The sequence below is a fragment of the Henckelia pumila genome, chromosome 2 (genome assembly GCF_033568475.1).
Source record: "Henckelia pumila isolate YLH828 chromosome 2, ASM3356847v2, whole genome shotgun sequence".
Taxonomy (NCBI): Eukaryota; Viridiplantae; Streptophyta; class Magnoliopsida; order Lamiales; family Gesneriaceae; genus Henckelia; species Henckelia pumila.
Window position 1 is genome coordinate 174,083,026 of NC_133121.1, and position 15,527 is coordinate 174,098,552.

The 15,527-nt window shown below is 35.5% G+C and overlaps 4 protein-coding genes across 4 annotated transcripts; 1 reads left to right on the top strand and 3 right to left on the bottom strand.

The window, feature by feature from the left end:
- Positions 1-1,110: 1,110 nt before the first annotated feature.
- LOC140878971 (uncharacterized) lies at positions 1,111-3,396 on the bottom strand. Its single transcript, XM_073282598.1, has 2 exons — positions 3,134-3,396; positions 1,111-3,088 (listed from the first exon to the last, which is right to left on the bottom strand). Exons 1-2 carry the CDS (start codon positions 3,394-3,396, stop codon positions 1,111-1,113), a joined length of 2,241 nt encoding a protein of 746 aa, XP_073138699.1.
- Positions 3,397-3,450: 54 nt separating this feature from the next.
- On the bottom strand, positions 3,451-4,305 carry LOC140878972 (uncharacterized). The gene has a single exon (XM_073282599.1). It carries the CDS (start codon positions 4,303-4,305, stop codon positions 3,451-3,453), a length of 855 nt encoding a protein of 284 aa, XP_073138700.1.
- Positions 4,306-6,231: 1,926 nt separating this feature from the next.
- Positions 6,232-7,480, bottom strand: LOC140885426 (malonyl-coenzyme:anthocyanin 5-O-glucoside-6'''-O-malonyltransferase-like). Its single transcript, XM_073292386.1, has 4 exons — positions 7,434-7,480; positions 6,905-7,322; positions 6,719-6,820; positions 6,232-6,406 (listed from the first exon to the last, which is right to left on the bottom strand). The coding sequence occupies exons 2-4, from the start codon at positions 7,305-7,307 to the stop codon at positions 6,366-6,368; spliced, it is 546 nt and encodes a 181-aa protein (XP_073148487.1). The 5' UTR covers positions 7,308-7,322; positions 7,434-7,480; the 3' UTR covers positions 6,232-6,365.
- A 5,358-nt stretch (positions 7,481-12,838) lies between these two features.
- Positions 12,839-14,200, top strand: LOC140878973 (GDSL esterase/lipase At1g71250). Its single transcript, XM_073282601.1, has 3 exons — positions 12,839-13,133; positions 13,247-13,374; positions 13,465-14,200. Exons 1-3 carry the CDS (start codon positions 12,839-12,841, stop codon positions 14,191-14,193), a joined length of 1,152 nt encoding a protein of 383 aa, XP_073138702.1. The 3' UTR covers positions 14,194-14,200.
- Positions 14,201-15,527: the final 1,327 nt, after the last annotated feature.

Genomic DNA, 15,527 nt, shown 5'->3' on the forward strand with positions numbered 1-15,527 from the left:
TCAATCAGCTAATTGAAAACAAAGAGGACATATTTACCAAGTAATCATTTGCAATAAGGCGCATTCATGATGACAAGAAAAATAGGAGGATGTAAAATCTGAAACATTGGCAGTATATTATAATCACACGAACCATGTAGATATATTTCCACGAGAAAGTTACAAAGAAAAACAAGAAGATGGGGCACCGCATATAAATGAAAACAAATGAGACACAACATGATTTGTTAACCATGATGTAGGAAATGAAGAGTTGAAATAACAGAATCTTCGGCAGGGCATCCTAGCTCCATTGCAAATAATCTGGTAACCGAATATTCATTTTATTAAAAACGATCCCTTTTTATTTTGTGTGTTGCGTAAGAGAGCACGAAAGTTTATTTCATTTAGCGATGAAACATCATTTGGGTTCATCACTCATTCGAAGCGAGATACTTAGATATATGAGTTTCATTCAGGTAAACTTATAATTTTTTAGTAACTCAAGTTGTTTTAACAGGAAATGGTAGCCTACTATCAGTAATCTTAAGTCCTTTCAAGCAAATCATTTGTGCCAAAGAGAAATAATTTTCAACCTCATCATGCATTATGTTTCCTAAGTATAGCCTCTCCACTCTCCTACAGCCTATAGGAAGGATCCACTAAAGTTTTTTGTCCGGATATTTTTTGTCCAGAATGACTGAAACCCAGACAACAATTTCTAGCAAAATGTTGTATTGCTTACAAGTAGATTAAGCTAATCTCTTATAGAAATCATGAATGTTCCCTGCATCCAACTTCGCTCAAGTGCGAGAAAAAAGACTGGCCATGGGGAAAAGTGGTCAACCCTCAGGTTGATCGTACTAAGAGCAAAGGAGCACCAAAAAAGTGTGCTAAAGCATGCGGAAACAAAATTATAGAAAAAATGATATTCAGCAATATCGTTAATCTCTCTTCATCATCTAATTATTAGTAAGTTTCCAACAATAAAGGATTATAGAGAGAGACTCAAATGACATAACAATTGGACCCAATAAAAATGTGAAGAAAGATACAGAAAGACAAAAAAGAATAATCAAATATCATCCAGAAGTGAACAATGAGTTAAAAAAAAGTAAAAGACAACGGCAGCTAGATTAGAACAATATCAAGAAGATTTTTGTAAACAACATTTTTTGTTGGGGAGTAATCACCACCATTGGAAATATCTGGTTTTATCAGCACTCGAGTATTCTTCATCGAGATTCCTCTGGAAAAAGCAACATAAAGTTGGCCATGTGAGAAAACAGGATCTGGCAAGTAAATCCCAACTACTAGAATCGTTTGACCTTGAGATTTGTTTATTGTCATTGCAAAACACAAGCGAATCGAAAATTTTTTCCGTTTGAATTGGAATGGGTATCCTTCATTTTCAGCTGCAGAGAGAGGTATGTGAGGTATCAAAACCATTTTTCCAGCATGTTGTCCGATTGAAATCTCCGTATGGATGACATTATTGCAAAATCCTCGACAGAGGATCCTAGTACCATTGCACATTCCATCAGAAGGATCTAAATTTCTAAGCAACATTATAGGGCAATTTTTTTTAAGGACCAGTCGGTGAGGAGGCAAACCATTAGGTGTTAGCCCATTCAAAAACTCCTCTGGATAATAATTATGTGTGTCATCAATTGCCTCATCAAAGCTGAGAAATTCCACAGCATCTCCTAGAAATAATGTTATAATATTTTTATTCAACGTATCGACATAGGTATTTTTCGTTGATAAAATTGCTCTCTCGGTCATATAAGTTGATGAAAGATAATTCTCATATAATCCTTCGTACACATGTTCAATCAATTTATTTTCTAATGCCTCAATGTCTCCTTCACAAACTTTAGTTACCATCTGTGTTGGGAGCTTGATATTTCCATTGACATCTACAGGCTCTACCCCTGCACCCACCCTGAGCAAGAACTCACAGAAAACAGGGTCATTTTTTGCTCGCATATTTTCATGTAGAAGAATGACTTTCATACGTGGAAACAAATATGATCGAATAAGGCTCCCATCGATAGTTTCTTCAATTGTTGCTTTAGGAATAACAGGAAGAACTTGCATAAAATCGCCGCTTAACAACACAACTTTTCCACCAAATGGTTCCTTATTACCAACAAGGTCTTGCAAAGTACGGTCAACAGCTTCGATTGCGTAGCGTCTGCACATCGGAGCTTCATCCCAAACAACAAGTCTGGTTAGGCGTAGCAGATTACCAAGACCGCTTTGTTTCGAGATAGTGCAATAACTATTTTCATGCAGCTCAATTGGGATTTTAAAGCGCGAGTGCGCTGTTCGGCCGCTTGGTAGGATAGAAGCTGCGACACCAGATGTAGCAGTGGCAAGAGCGATGATTTCTCGTGAACGAACGGTTGCGAGTATAGCACGATATAAGTAAGTTTTGCCAGTCCCTCCAGGTCCATTTACAAAGAATAATCCACCAGAGTTTCGATGAATACAATCCATGATCATGTCGTAAGCTAACGTTTGAGCATGATTAAGATGATGGTGAGCATCCAAATCAGTTGCAGGTATTGGGATAGATTGTTCTTCTATCACTTCCCTGGACTTCAACAAATCAAGATATTTTGAGACCATTGTTAGTTTGGGTAAATCATACATACTCGCATTTTTACCCATACTTTCCAAGAAATCACTAATGGATTGGAGTGTCTGACTCATTATTTCCAATTCATTGACGAGACCACTCCTTCCAAAATCTTCGGACAGATGGTGGCAAAAAGCATCCCATAATCGACGAACATCAAATGGTTGGCAGTGCACAAGTATCGTCGCAAATAATCTCCGCAAAGCATAAGGCATATGAAAATCAACGGCCTCATTTAGACATTGAAAATTACTCTCATCGCACTCCAGTAAACCTCTAACTTGGGATGATTCTTTGAATGTAGAACAAAGTGTTGTGCCAACTGTCAATAAATCATCATAAGACGTAGGTCCTCGAACGTGAAGCAACAATAGACGCAAATAATACCTCTCACCCTCTATTGGATTAGAGGCATTAACCCGGCCAATCACCTTCCCTTGCTTCCTTCTATTCCATGCTTTCTCTCTACTATCCCAAACAAAATGACAAGGAAACTTTGAATATAATTACTGCCTTGCCTCAATATTTGCACAGCAAGTCGAGAAATATTCAGTTAACATAGTTTTCCCCACATATCCAAAATTCAACACAATTTGCAAATTTTGATTCTTCCAAAAAGTAACACATTGTTGATTCGGTAAATGCAAAGGTAAATTAATAACCACGGGAAAAATTTCATTCAAATCAAATTCAAAGATTCTCCACATTGCCTCGGGAGCAGAAACCCATCGAGCATCCTGAAAGGTCTTTATTTCATCAATATACGGCTCCATACTAGATGGAGATACATGGACGAATATCTTATCATGCCCTTTATAGATGTATTTTTAGAGATATTTAACTGCTGTCAGGCCCGAGCAAATCTCAACATTGATATGGCAATCATAACGATATAATAAGTAGGGATTGTAAGGGACAACCCATTGAGAATTCAGTTGACAACCTCGCGCCTCAACGGTAATCCCATTGTCCCTTCTTCGATATATTGGGTAACCATCACGGCCCTGTCTTGTTTGATCCGAGTGTGATCGAGGGTAGTGATGTTTGCATTGTCCATTAACCATGCAAGGGCACTTTTTATTCAAATTTCCACACGGACCATGCATCATATGATGCGAAACCAGCTCAAATAATCGTGGGAATAAATTCATATTGGGAATTTCAGCAGAAACATATCTGTAAAATACATCCGGCGAAGAAATTTTGAACTCGGGCTTGAGTATAACAAGAAAATGACAGTACGGTAGACCACTCTTTTGGAACTCGATAACATAAACATATGCTGCAATAGAATCAAATATCTTTTTCTTAATTATCTGATCTTTCAAATCAACCAAACTTGCACGAAAAATGCGTGACACTAAATCAGGCCGGTCATGGGGCGTTTGACCATCAAACAAATTATTCTTAATCTCGGGCCATTCAGGGTTACAAGTCATGGTAATGAATAAATCTGGTTTCCCTAAAGATCTGACCAGCGCCATCGCATCAAGATACCGCTTACGCATATCCCTTGGTCTCCCAATAAAAGATGAAGGGAGAACCACACGACGCCCAACCTCTGTACCACGTGTTTCTCCACTGGCCACACTGTCAACTATGCCTTGATATAATTCTGATCTGATTTCTGCTTGATTTCTCCTGTAGTAATCGAGTCTAGTTGTTTCCAACTTAATATACATATCGACAACAAACTGTTGTAATAATCGTCCACCATACAACAATAGTGAAGAGTCATTTTCTCGTATCTATAGTCGATAACAATAGTATTCTCGGCACGACACCATTCTATTATTTTTCCCACGAACAGCTGCAACCAACGCATAAGAATTCGAAACATATGTGAACACAATTTTAATGCAGGGCACAATAATTTAGAAACTGAACAACGCGCGTATGATTAATCTTACCGTGACTTTCTTTTGAAACAATCTGATTAAATGAAGTCAAACCTTTGGACGGCAACACAACTTGGGCAGGAGGCGCACTGCGTTGGTCGTTTAAACATTTAAGAATATGTTGCTGCCAACCACAGTTACCATATGGGAAAAAAGAGGATACTGTAATGGATCGTAACAACCAAAATAGTGTTTGATCTGATGGGTCTCGCCATCATTTCCTCGGACAACTATATCTCTATCGTAAGGAATATTGGTATGATCATTTCCCTCGACCCAAATTGCTGCCACCTGATCAACTGACGGACAATTGTAACACCTCTGATCGATTAAAATGTTCTTGCTTATATGCAATCGAACATCTCGGATAGATGAGTATTCATTTATTCTCCGAAGGATCTCTGCATAAGGATTATACTGCATAATATTCATCAACAATATCATAGTGGCCTCATCAACAGCCTCATCATTTACTGCAGACATTCTATTATGTAACTCATTATCATTATCCCAGAAATAGAGCTGGAAATACTTAGGTCTTCCTTGTTCAGGCACAAGTGGAGGTAATGTATGAAACACCTGCCCAGCAGCGCGAAAAGTGTACACTCCATGATTAAGATAATCCAGACTCTTGTCTGTCTGTACACCAAAAGATGTGAACGAAAAAATACTATTATACAAACGTATCTTGCGACGAAATGTAGTAGCCATCGGAGAAGAAGTGTCGACAAAAATATTTATCAAATCCACTGGTGCATTTGGTGATACAAGTCGAATTTTGCAAATAGGCAAGCAAGCTGATTGCAACATTGCATCCGAACTAAAACCTGTCATAACATAAAAAACAAATTATAAGCTAGTTGGAGCATTTTTTTTCTATTAGAAAACAAAGACAATAATAATGTGTTTGGTCCCTGTTAGTTTCGATGGTTATTTTCAAATGTTCTAAATATTTATGCCCAACTCTTTTCACTCCTAGCATTGTTGGATATACAACACAATAAGAACTAATACTGAGATTACTGTCAAAATTAATATGTGATTTTGGCCATATTGTTGCTACACAGTTTAAAAATGACAGTATTATTCTTTAATCGAGTATATCAAATTTTAAAATGAATACTATTATTACAATGTTAAAATGATTTATACGTCAACACGTATTAATTCTAAAAGTATGTGTACCTCCTTAAAAAATTTTATATATACTGCAGTTATCACGTTTTCTTGATAATAATAAATAATATGGACTTTTGGAAATTAATTTTTATGAAAAGAGTATAACAATCACTACAAGAAAAACGCAAAAAGACAACGGATTTTATCTGTTGTCGTAGGGGGTTAAAAACTGTTGTAACTGAGGGTGTTGTTAAAAGTACGCACCTACGACAACGGATAAAATCCGTTGTCGTAGGTGCATATACGACAACGGATTTTATCCGTTATCGTTAGGGGCGAATCCGTTGTCTTTGATAGAAACGACAACGGATTTTATCCATTGTCGTAGGGGCGTGCTTTTAACAATACCATCAGTTACAACAGTTTTAGACCCCTACGACAACGGATTTTATCCGTTGTTGTTTTCCATATAAAAAACAAAAAAAAATTAAAAAATATATACAAATTTCAATATTATAAATAAACCAAAATTTAAAATTTCAAAAATAAAATTTAATATATAATTTTTTAGTATTACAAATCACTCAAAATTAGAATTCTAATTCAATACAAATCGGAACATTCAAACATCAAATATACAACTTGCAGCAATTTCCCGAGCTCCTCATTGTTCCTCATGGCTCATGGCCAACAGCAAGTGTCTCGAGATTATCCTGTTCTTGTTATCACACACAGCATTTCCAACCAATTCCAACACCTTCAATCACTAACCAAAATGTTGGATAAAAAAACGAAATATATTAATACTAACTTGGTGTCGAGGCCTAAAAGTATTTTACAGGACAACACCTACACATATTATTTCATCAACCATATCTGAAATTTGAAACCACCACTTACCACCATTAATATATTATACGAGTCAATAATTATGCAATGTTTCAATATCACTATTTCACCATGCTAGCATTTGGAAGGCCCATTTAACATATTTTTCACGGAACAAGGATGCCAAATTTTATTGAGGAAAATGTAATCTCGAAGTAGCCATAAAATGCAAGCATAAATTATGCACTACCTTCATTATACGTGTATGGAACACATTTGAGAGGTACAAGGAACCTGCTAGAATACCAGAGATCCCTGGTAGCATAGATCTTTTCCAGGATGACAAGAGGAGCTGCAAGATAGCAATTAGCAAAGTTAGCATAATAATAAGTATAAAGAAAAAGGTAACGACATAAAAGAATGAATAGGCTGGTACCTAAACTCAAGAAACAAAATGATACTAAACAAATCAAAACAAAGGCCAAACCCTCAATTCCGAATTTGTTGACCGAAGCCCAGGCTTTCATGAAAGGAACAATCGAGCTGGAGTCTCCGATGGCGTGGTGATTGGAGAAACCCAGGCAGATTCCATGGTCTGGGAACAGTGTCACCTGCACAGCTAACACAGGGAAAACCACAGCATCCGTCGAATGAGTAGCCGGCGGGAGATTCGGAACACAGGCGTACAACTCGTCGGCAACTCGAGGGTGGTTCCCGGTGAGGTGATTGAAGTCTTTCATGCATTCGGCTATGGTAAGCGACACAGAGTCTCCCACCACGAATCTCGAATAGGGCCTGCTGGAATCCAGAGGATGGACGATAATCCCAGAAAGTCGCATGAAATGCTTGAGCGTCTGGAGCAACGATTCCTTGAGTTTGGGGACGATGGATTCAACGAAAAAAGACTTGGAGATGGGGAAATCGAAGAACATCAGAAGCTCCACTGGGTGGAAATAGATACATACCTCATCAAACACCTTCCTGGAAAAATATATATATACATCAATCACGGTTCAAGTTCCGGATTCTCGGTGAAAATGTAAACCTCATCAAACCCCTTCCTGGAAATATAAGAAAAAAGAAAACAAGGAAACAAGTTACTTGATGGTCAAATTACTATAAATTCACCAATGTCTTTATTATTATTATTATTTTTGTAAATTTTTCAGATATTAACTTTTTCACATATTTTTGGGCATAGTGATAATATTTGAGAATGGTTACAATCCCATGAGAAAATTAATTTAAGCTAGCAGTTCTAAAGTTCCTATTATTTTAAATATGTGTGTGTGCACAATAACTCTTTTTCATTTCCGATCAGAATTTCAACAGTTGGATTAAACTAATAATATAACAATATTTGACCCAAAAAATAGTACATAAAATTTAGATCATATTAGTCACATGATGCGTAAACACTACATTAACTCTAGCAAGAATAATATTAAAAAATGGTTCACCAAAAAATTGAGAAAGTGGAGCTCGCACATTATGACAGTGAAATATGAGGTAGGAATTAATGCAAACTACTAGATGGAGTAGAATCTATTCGGTGAAGAATCATTCATTAAAGAATTGATGATCATATATACCCATAAATCCGCATTATTCACAACTCACCTCTGAATGTATGCATCCCCATGAGAAAAAAGGTTGTTTAGTGTTCCTTGGTTTTCCGCCGCAACCTCTGTATTCATACAATTCACAGGAAGTATATACACATCTTGGCACCCTCTGAAATGAAGTTTCGAGAGGTACACTGCCACAAGTAACAACCTACAGTACACAATCACTCTATGATGTAAAGTGTAAGAAAAAATCACTGAGGAGAGCAGAGCACCAATGCTTAACAAGATTTAGGCCACATCCAGCAAACAGTTTAGCAGCATAATAGAAACTGGGAGAGCACCAATGTTTAACAATATTCCAAAAGCAAAAGACCAAGAATCTCCGTATTAGTAACTCAAACATGTTTACATGGTGAATTGGTTGGAGGATGAAACTTGAGTTCTTGTAACACTCTACGCCTCCAAAGACATCTCTAAGAAAATGAGATCAGATTCAGAACTATCTTATATTTTCCAAGTTTAAAGAGAAAAGTCACACAAGGCAAAGCTAAAGGTGACGATAAAATAATCATTCAAGTCCTCAACAAGGTTAAAAATAAAAAGATAAAGCAATACGAAGCCACGTACACAAATTGAAGCACAATGTATCGCCTTTTCTCAGCGAATAACACTGCAAAAGTAGAAAATTCCAGCGGCCACCATTTTTTACCTGAAAATTAGCACAGAAAATGCCAAACCAAAACTTACCAAAACTTACAAGTATTAATATAATATATGAAGTAGAATGGAGTGTTTCCTGTATATGAATAATAAGTTAAATATCAAGTCCTATCTAGCTAGCTAGATCACAAGAACATGGTAATTAAAATCTGCTACCTCAACTTATGCCAACTAGCCATACCCTCCCCCCTCCCCACCCCGAGAGAGTATACATGGGTGCCAATATGTATCCTAAATCCTAATCATGTATCTTCTTTATTTTTCTTACATTCCATCCTTTACACACAGTCGGACTGATGGTTGTGTCTCGCCACTGTCGAGTTCTCGATCTTCAAAGCCCCTTCAGCTGTTGAACTAATCCGGCTAGTGCAGCCAACTTCTTGAATGCATTCGCAACGACCACATAAGATGCTTTGGCGGTCGATATCATTCTTGTCAACTGCAAAACGGAAGAGTAAGTTACAAGTTAGCTCTAACTTGTGTTGATTGATATGCTTGCAAGTTGAATCATATATCAAGATGTGTGGAATTCATGAACCTCACATTTATGAAGTTTCAAATTCTTGGAAGCTTGATGATTTGTTTATTTTAATTTTTTTTTTTTGTATATGGACCAAGTATGGTTTATAAGAAGCTCACCGGAGGCGATTAAGGAAGCCAAATTAATGTTGATATTATCAATCTCTACGACCTCTTCACCAGTGGTGCTCAACTGCCAAAACAATGGCCAAAAGAGATTTCAGCAACTGCCTAGGAAATGTCTTTATGCCAATTTGCCTGCAAATTATTTATAGTGCAGAAGCAGACAAGTAAATCATAAGGATGCACTTCAAATCTTGTGAGCCGCAAATGTCTTTATGTAGAATCAATAGATTTTTATCACCATAATTTTTAAAACATATATATATTACAATTTATTTTTATTAGCTCCTCGTTTACGTTACCAAATTTCATTCTCATTCTTAGATACACCTCAGCGAATTTAACAAAAAAAGACAAAGAAACACCACAACAAAAAAAAATAAATACCCGTTACTTACTCTAATTTTTTTCTCCGGAGTTAGAGCAGCCCCAATGCTCACCAGAATATATCCAAACACGGCTGAAACGAGCTAAAAAGAGTGGAATGTTTCAGAATGGTTTCCTAAACTTTGATTCCAAGCTAAAACACTTCTAATCAACCCAAAATGGCTAATAAAGGATAAGGGCAGTCACCTGGTGCAGAATCAACCACGAACATGGCTTCGAGACACGCACAGTAGGGATCCTAACTGAATGGAGGTCGGACGACCTATTTCCGGTGATCGATCGGCGAGTATGGTGCCGGAGCAAAGCTGGGTCGAAGGGGCGATGGATTGCGGCTAGGGTTTGGATTTCCTTTTCTTTCTTTTGTTCTTTGTTCTGTTAAGGAAGCTTGTAGGTAAATGTGTTAAATACGTAAGTTATCAGGTTTTTTTAAAATAATTTTTTTAAAAAAAAAAAAAAAAGAAAGGACAACGGTTTAGACAAAAGTGTTGTCTTACACTACATAAAACAATAAAAAAAGACAACGGTAAAAAAAACCGTTGTCGTAGAGCTTCAAAAAAATGCACATAGACAACGGTTAATTAAAACCGTTGTCATAGGCCTAAAAAACCCGCTCATAGACAACGGTTTTTAAAACCGTTGTCTTTTACACATATAAGACAACGATTTTTAAAAAATTGTTGTCTTCTTTCATTTAAATAAGGCCAACGACAACGGTTTTTGTAAAAACCGTTGTTAAAAGTCAAAAGACAACAGTTTGTGTATAAAACCGTTGTCTTTTTAGTGTGGTTAATTAGCATATTTGTTGTAGTGAATGAAGCGCCTAAAGAACAAAGCTTTAAATAATATTACCATTTTGAAAGCTAGAGGCAACCTATTAAATGTGATTCTCTGATCAGAATCGAAATACATTGAACCAAGGGCTAAAAATAGTTATGACTCGGCCATTTTTTTTAGATTAACTTAAAAATCACGTGGAATTTTTCCCTCAAGGTTTATAGATGTTGCACTTGTTATTTTATTACAAATAGTTATTTCAATTAACCAACTCTTTATATATTTATATTATATTATTTTATGACATAAATATTACAACATTTTATCTATATATATATATAAAAAATAATAATAATAGACGATCCTACAAATGGAGATTTGAGATTTTATTTTGTATAATTAACTAACATGGTGTTTTGGGGATAAAGTTGATCACCTAAAATTGAAAATGTGAACATGATGATAAGGAAAAGAAAGGTATATATCTAACCAACAGTGATAGGCATCGCCCGATCATCACGCGCAATTCCAGATTCAAAAACAGCATTACTACTGCAGGAAATGAAGACGACATTGAGATAAACAAATCGAATAAAGCATACAACAGACGATAACGAATACCTTGCAGCACATGCGGACATTGCGGAGGGACGCCGACCACGCATCACAAATGTCGTCGGGAAGTTATATGGTAGGAAAAGTTATCAGCAATCCAGAAGTTAATATCCTCTACCGACAAGTGGTTTGAATTTGATTTCCTTTCTCAATGGATATTACAGGTGCATCAATCGTATGTCATTCATTATACACGGAATAAAAAGAGTGTGCATGCAAGAAACAAAGCCTACTTGTTATAAAAAAGTGACGACTGACCAATGAGCAATAATTAATATATCAACATTATTACTCAAAATCAAAGCTGATGAATAGGACCGTAAAAGAAGACATAAAGGACCGTAAAAGAAGACATAAAAATTTGCAACGTTTTCAAATCCTTCATTAAGGTAAACGTAAGGACTATATATTAATTCTCTCCTATTAAAGATGAATGAAGAACGGTTTAAGCAAATGATATGTATGTTTCGGCTGGAAAGCAGAAGGAGAAACATCAGTGAAGTGAATTCAATAGGGAGAGGTGATTAGGAGAAACGAAGACGTTCGGAAAGATGTCACGCATGCAAAGTTCGGAACGTCCGAACTCCAACACTAAATAATGGCTCCGAGGCTTCTTTTAGAAGTCTCAATTCAAAAGTTCTCCCTCTCCAATTTCAGTCAATATTCTTCAGGAACATCAAAAAATATTTGATTTTAAACATAGATCATAGATTTTTTTAGATTATCAATATGAAATCGTATGTGTTGTGGTGCTTCAGGAGCATCAATATAAAATCAAAAGTAGTGATTTTATTCTACTTTGAAATCATCAATATTAAATCTAAATATTAAGCTACTTCAAGAGCATCGATGTTGAAATAGGAATTAAGATTATTATAAATATATATCTCAAAGAGCACTCATGCTGACAACGCATTATAAATTTAATAAAAAATTAGATAAAAAAAGAGAGGAATATAAAAGGTGAGAGAATAGAATCCATCTATTTCACCCATTAATCACTCATATTTATAATATAGGAGTGACACATAAAATAGAAAAGAAACAATCAAATCAATCACATATTCTAACAATAATGAATTATGTAGTACAACAAAAATAACAAGTTGTTATTCACAAGTAGCATTTTGATAGAAGAAAATAAAAGGCATGCAATTGATGTCGTGAATATAAGAAACCGAAATGTACATGCACAATATGGTTATTTTGAATTGGTAAATTAAGATGGTATTGTTTGATGTTGATCGTGATCCAACCAATTGTTGTTTAGAAAAATAGTGTGATCAATTAATGATTTTTGAATCACGCTTTTCTTACCTTGCAAGAAAGCAATTGAATAGGGTAGGATGCATCCAAATTTAAAAGGATACTATATATGGAATTAGTTGCTCTAAAATTAGGAAAAGGTGCCAAAGAAGTGAGGATATCATGACACACACATTTTATTTATTTATAGCAACAGCTAGCTAGCAGCTCATTCCATGTGTATATAATTTCTATGTATATATATTGCATATTTCAAAGCATGACTTTTCATATTTCAAAGAATTTATTTTCTTTTCTCAATTAAAACAAGAAATTAAAGGTCGATCGAGATAACTTTCCATCTCATTAATTATTGAAAAGAAGAAGAAGAAGAAGAAGATTTATTATAATTAGGTGCAATGAGAAGGTGGCCGGGTTATTGTTGCAGCATAACAGTAGTGATGATGAGTTTGATGGTGAATGTGTTTTCATCCACTAATAGTAATAGTAATAATAATAGTAAAGGTGCAGTAGATCAATTAGGTGGTGCACAGGTGACAGCATTGTTCGTATTTGGGGACTCTTTGGTGGATAATGGAAATAACAATTTCCTCAATTCTATGGCCAAATCAAACTACTATCCTTATGGAATCGATTCCAACCTTGGATCCACCGGAAGATTCTCAAATGGAAACACTTTTGTTGATTACCTTGGTACGTAGTATATTAATTATTTAAATGAAATTAGTTATAAATTTCTTAATTTCTTTATTAATTATTTGTTTTAATATAATCACTAACGTAACTCTCATATATATAATATATAGGTGGGTGGTTGGGTATTGCAGCTCCTCCACCATTTGCAGATCCCACCACTTCTGGAGCTAAAATTTTGGGAGGAGTCAATTATGCTTCTGCAGCTGGTGGCATACTAGACGAAACTGGCCAACACTTTGTATGTCTAGATCGAGTTATATATATATAATTAATAGAAAGTAATTAGCATATATATATATTATAAATATTGGAACGTATGTACGTACAGGGAGACAGGTACTCATTGAGCCAACAAGTGATAAACTTTGAGACCACATTGAGTCAATTGAGAAGCATGATGAGCGGAGAAAACCTTAGCCGATATCTAGCCAAAGCCATAGCAGTGTTGGTGTTTGGGAGTAACGACTACATCAACAACTATTTGTTGCCGGCCATGTATCCCTCCAGCTTCAATTATAATCCCTCCCAGTTCGCCAATCTTCTCCTCACTCGTTATGCTAGACAACTCGTCACCCTATACAGTTTGGGATTTCGCAAAATAGTGGTGGCAGGCGTAGGCCCGCTGGGTTGCATACCGAGCCAGCTAGCGACGGGGCAGGCCCCGGCAGCTGGAAGGTGCGTGGACTACGTGAACCAAATGCTTGGTGCTTTCAACGAAGGGTTGCTGTCCCTGGTGAAGACCATGAACAACGGAACCCACCCGGGAGCCATATTCGTGTACGGGAACACATACGGGGCGATCGGGGACATACTGAACAATCCAGAGAGATATGGGTTCAGGGTGGTGGACAGAGGGTGCTGTGGAATAGGGAGGAACCAAGGGCAGATAACGTGCATGCCTTGGTCAACCCCATGCGCCAATAGGAATGAGTATGTGTTTTGGGATGCCTTCCATCCAACACAAGCTGTGGATGCTATACTTGCTCACAGGGCTTATGCTGGACCTCCTTCTGACGCATATCCTATCAACATTCAACAATTGGCTATCATTAATTAATCCATATCTCATCTATCTATGTATTCCTCTTGCATGCTACATTATACATTAACTAATAATATCTTGTTACTTGTAATATTTAATCAATCAATTAATAAAATTAAATATTAAATGAAAACGGTGGCTCATATATATATATATATATACTAGGAAGGTGTACGTGCGATACATGCACGTGATAACTTTGAATTATATACATGTTTATTAATGTCTAGTAAATATTACAGATATCTAATCGACAATAGTTATAAACATTGTTTTTAAACTAAACAAATGATATAAAACCAAAAACCGAAAAACCATAATATTCTTTATAGCTAGGTAATTACTATCATGGGCGGAGCCAACCACGGCCTAATTTTTTTTCTTTTCCCGATTAGTATTAATATTTATATATGTAAACTAATTTTAAGCTCAACGATCTCAGTCCAGATTAAATTTTTATTAGCGCGAGATTTGTTCCAACTCATTTTCTTAAATATATTTATATATATATTTGGTCCAGTTTGTATTTTGAAATATATTTGTGGTCTTTGATTCACAAAATTGTTGTTGAAAGAAAATGAAAGCAGGTGATGGGAAGCATATCCACTTCTTCACATCATTTTTCAATTCAGGTTTCTTCTCGTTCGTTCTAAAATTTCAATTTTTATCTAGATTTTTGTGTTTTTTAAATTAGATTTGCTTGGTTTCATTGATGTGTGCACTTGTGGGTTTCTTAGAAATAATTATGAAGTAAATTTATGATAATTTTTAAAATTATTTGATTTAGTTTCTAAATTTTTCTATACAATTTTGCATTTTTTTTCATTGAAAAATGAAAATAATGTGTGTTTTCGAGTTATTCACTGGTCGAATTTATAAATACTGCTTGTTTATTTAGAAAATGGAAATAGAAATTTTTGAATTTTAAAGTTTCTACGCTTCTTTTTATCATAAATGAGGTATTTTTTGAGTGGTTCACGTATAAATTTTTTTCGTGTGTTCACTTTAAACATCATATTTTTTTCTTATGTGTTTATCGTAGGATATAGATTTATATGAATTTTTTTTACAACAAATGACAAAATTTAAGCAAATCGAGAGAAATGCAATGATTGAGAATAGAATAAGGCCTCAAAGAATAAAATAAAACTGCGCAAGAAAAATAGGCCAGCTAGAGCTATGAAATTTTATAAAAATCATAAGATTTTGAAATTACATAGGTAGTCATATTCACACAATTGACTTATGCTAATCAAATTATATTTAAGATTTTCAACTAACAACACATTTTTAATAACTATGTTAAGCCCAGCCTAGCCACTTATCTAAGTACGCCCCTCAATATATTG

What these genes read in the sequence shown, in the direction of transcription:
- LOC140878972 (XM_073282599.1), bottom strand. Translation starts at nt 4,305, where the DNA reads ATGTATATTAAGTTGGAAACAACTAGACTCGATTACTACAGGAGAAAT.
- LOC140885426 (XM_073292386.1), bottom strand. Translation starts at nt 7,307, where the DNA reads ATGCGACTTTCTGGGATTATCGTCCATCCTCTGGATTCCAGCAGGCCC. An exon ending in ATTTTGTTTCTTGAGTTTAG is followed by an intron (nt 6,821 to 6,904) that starts GTACCAGCCTAT and finishes GCTATCTTGCAG; the next exon opens with CTCCTCTTGTCATCCTGGAA. An exon ending in TCCATACACGTATAATGAAG is followed by an intron (nt 6,407 to 6,718) that starts GTAGTGCATAAT and finishes CATTTTGGTTAG; the next exon opens with TGATTGAAGGTGTTGGAATT.
- LOC140878971 (XM_073282598.1), bottom strand. Translation starts at nt 3,396, where the DNA reads ATGGAGCCGTATATTGATGAAATAAAGACCTTTCAGGATGCTCGATGG. An exon ending in GCAAATATTGAGGCAAGGCA is followed by an intron (nt 3,089 to 3,133) that starts GTAATTATATTC and finishes TTGGGATAGTAG; the next exon opens with AGAGAAAGCATGGAATAGAA.
- LOC140878973 (XM_073282601.1), top strand. Translation starts at nt 12,839, where the DNA reads ATGAGAAGGTGGCCGGGTTATTGTTGCAGCATAACAGTAGTGATGATG. An exon ending in CACTTTTGTTGATTACCTTG is followed by an intron (nt 13,134 to 13,246) that starts GTACGTAGTATA and finishes TATAATATATAG; the next exon opens with GTGGGTGGTTGGGTATTGCA. An exon ending in ACGAAACTGGCCAACACTTT is followed by an intron (nt 13,375 to 13,464) that starts GTATGTCTAGAT and finishes ATGTACGTACAG; the next exon opens with GGAGACAGGTACTCATTGAG.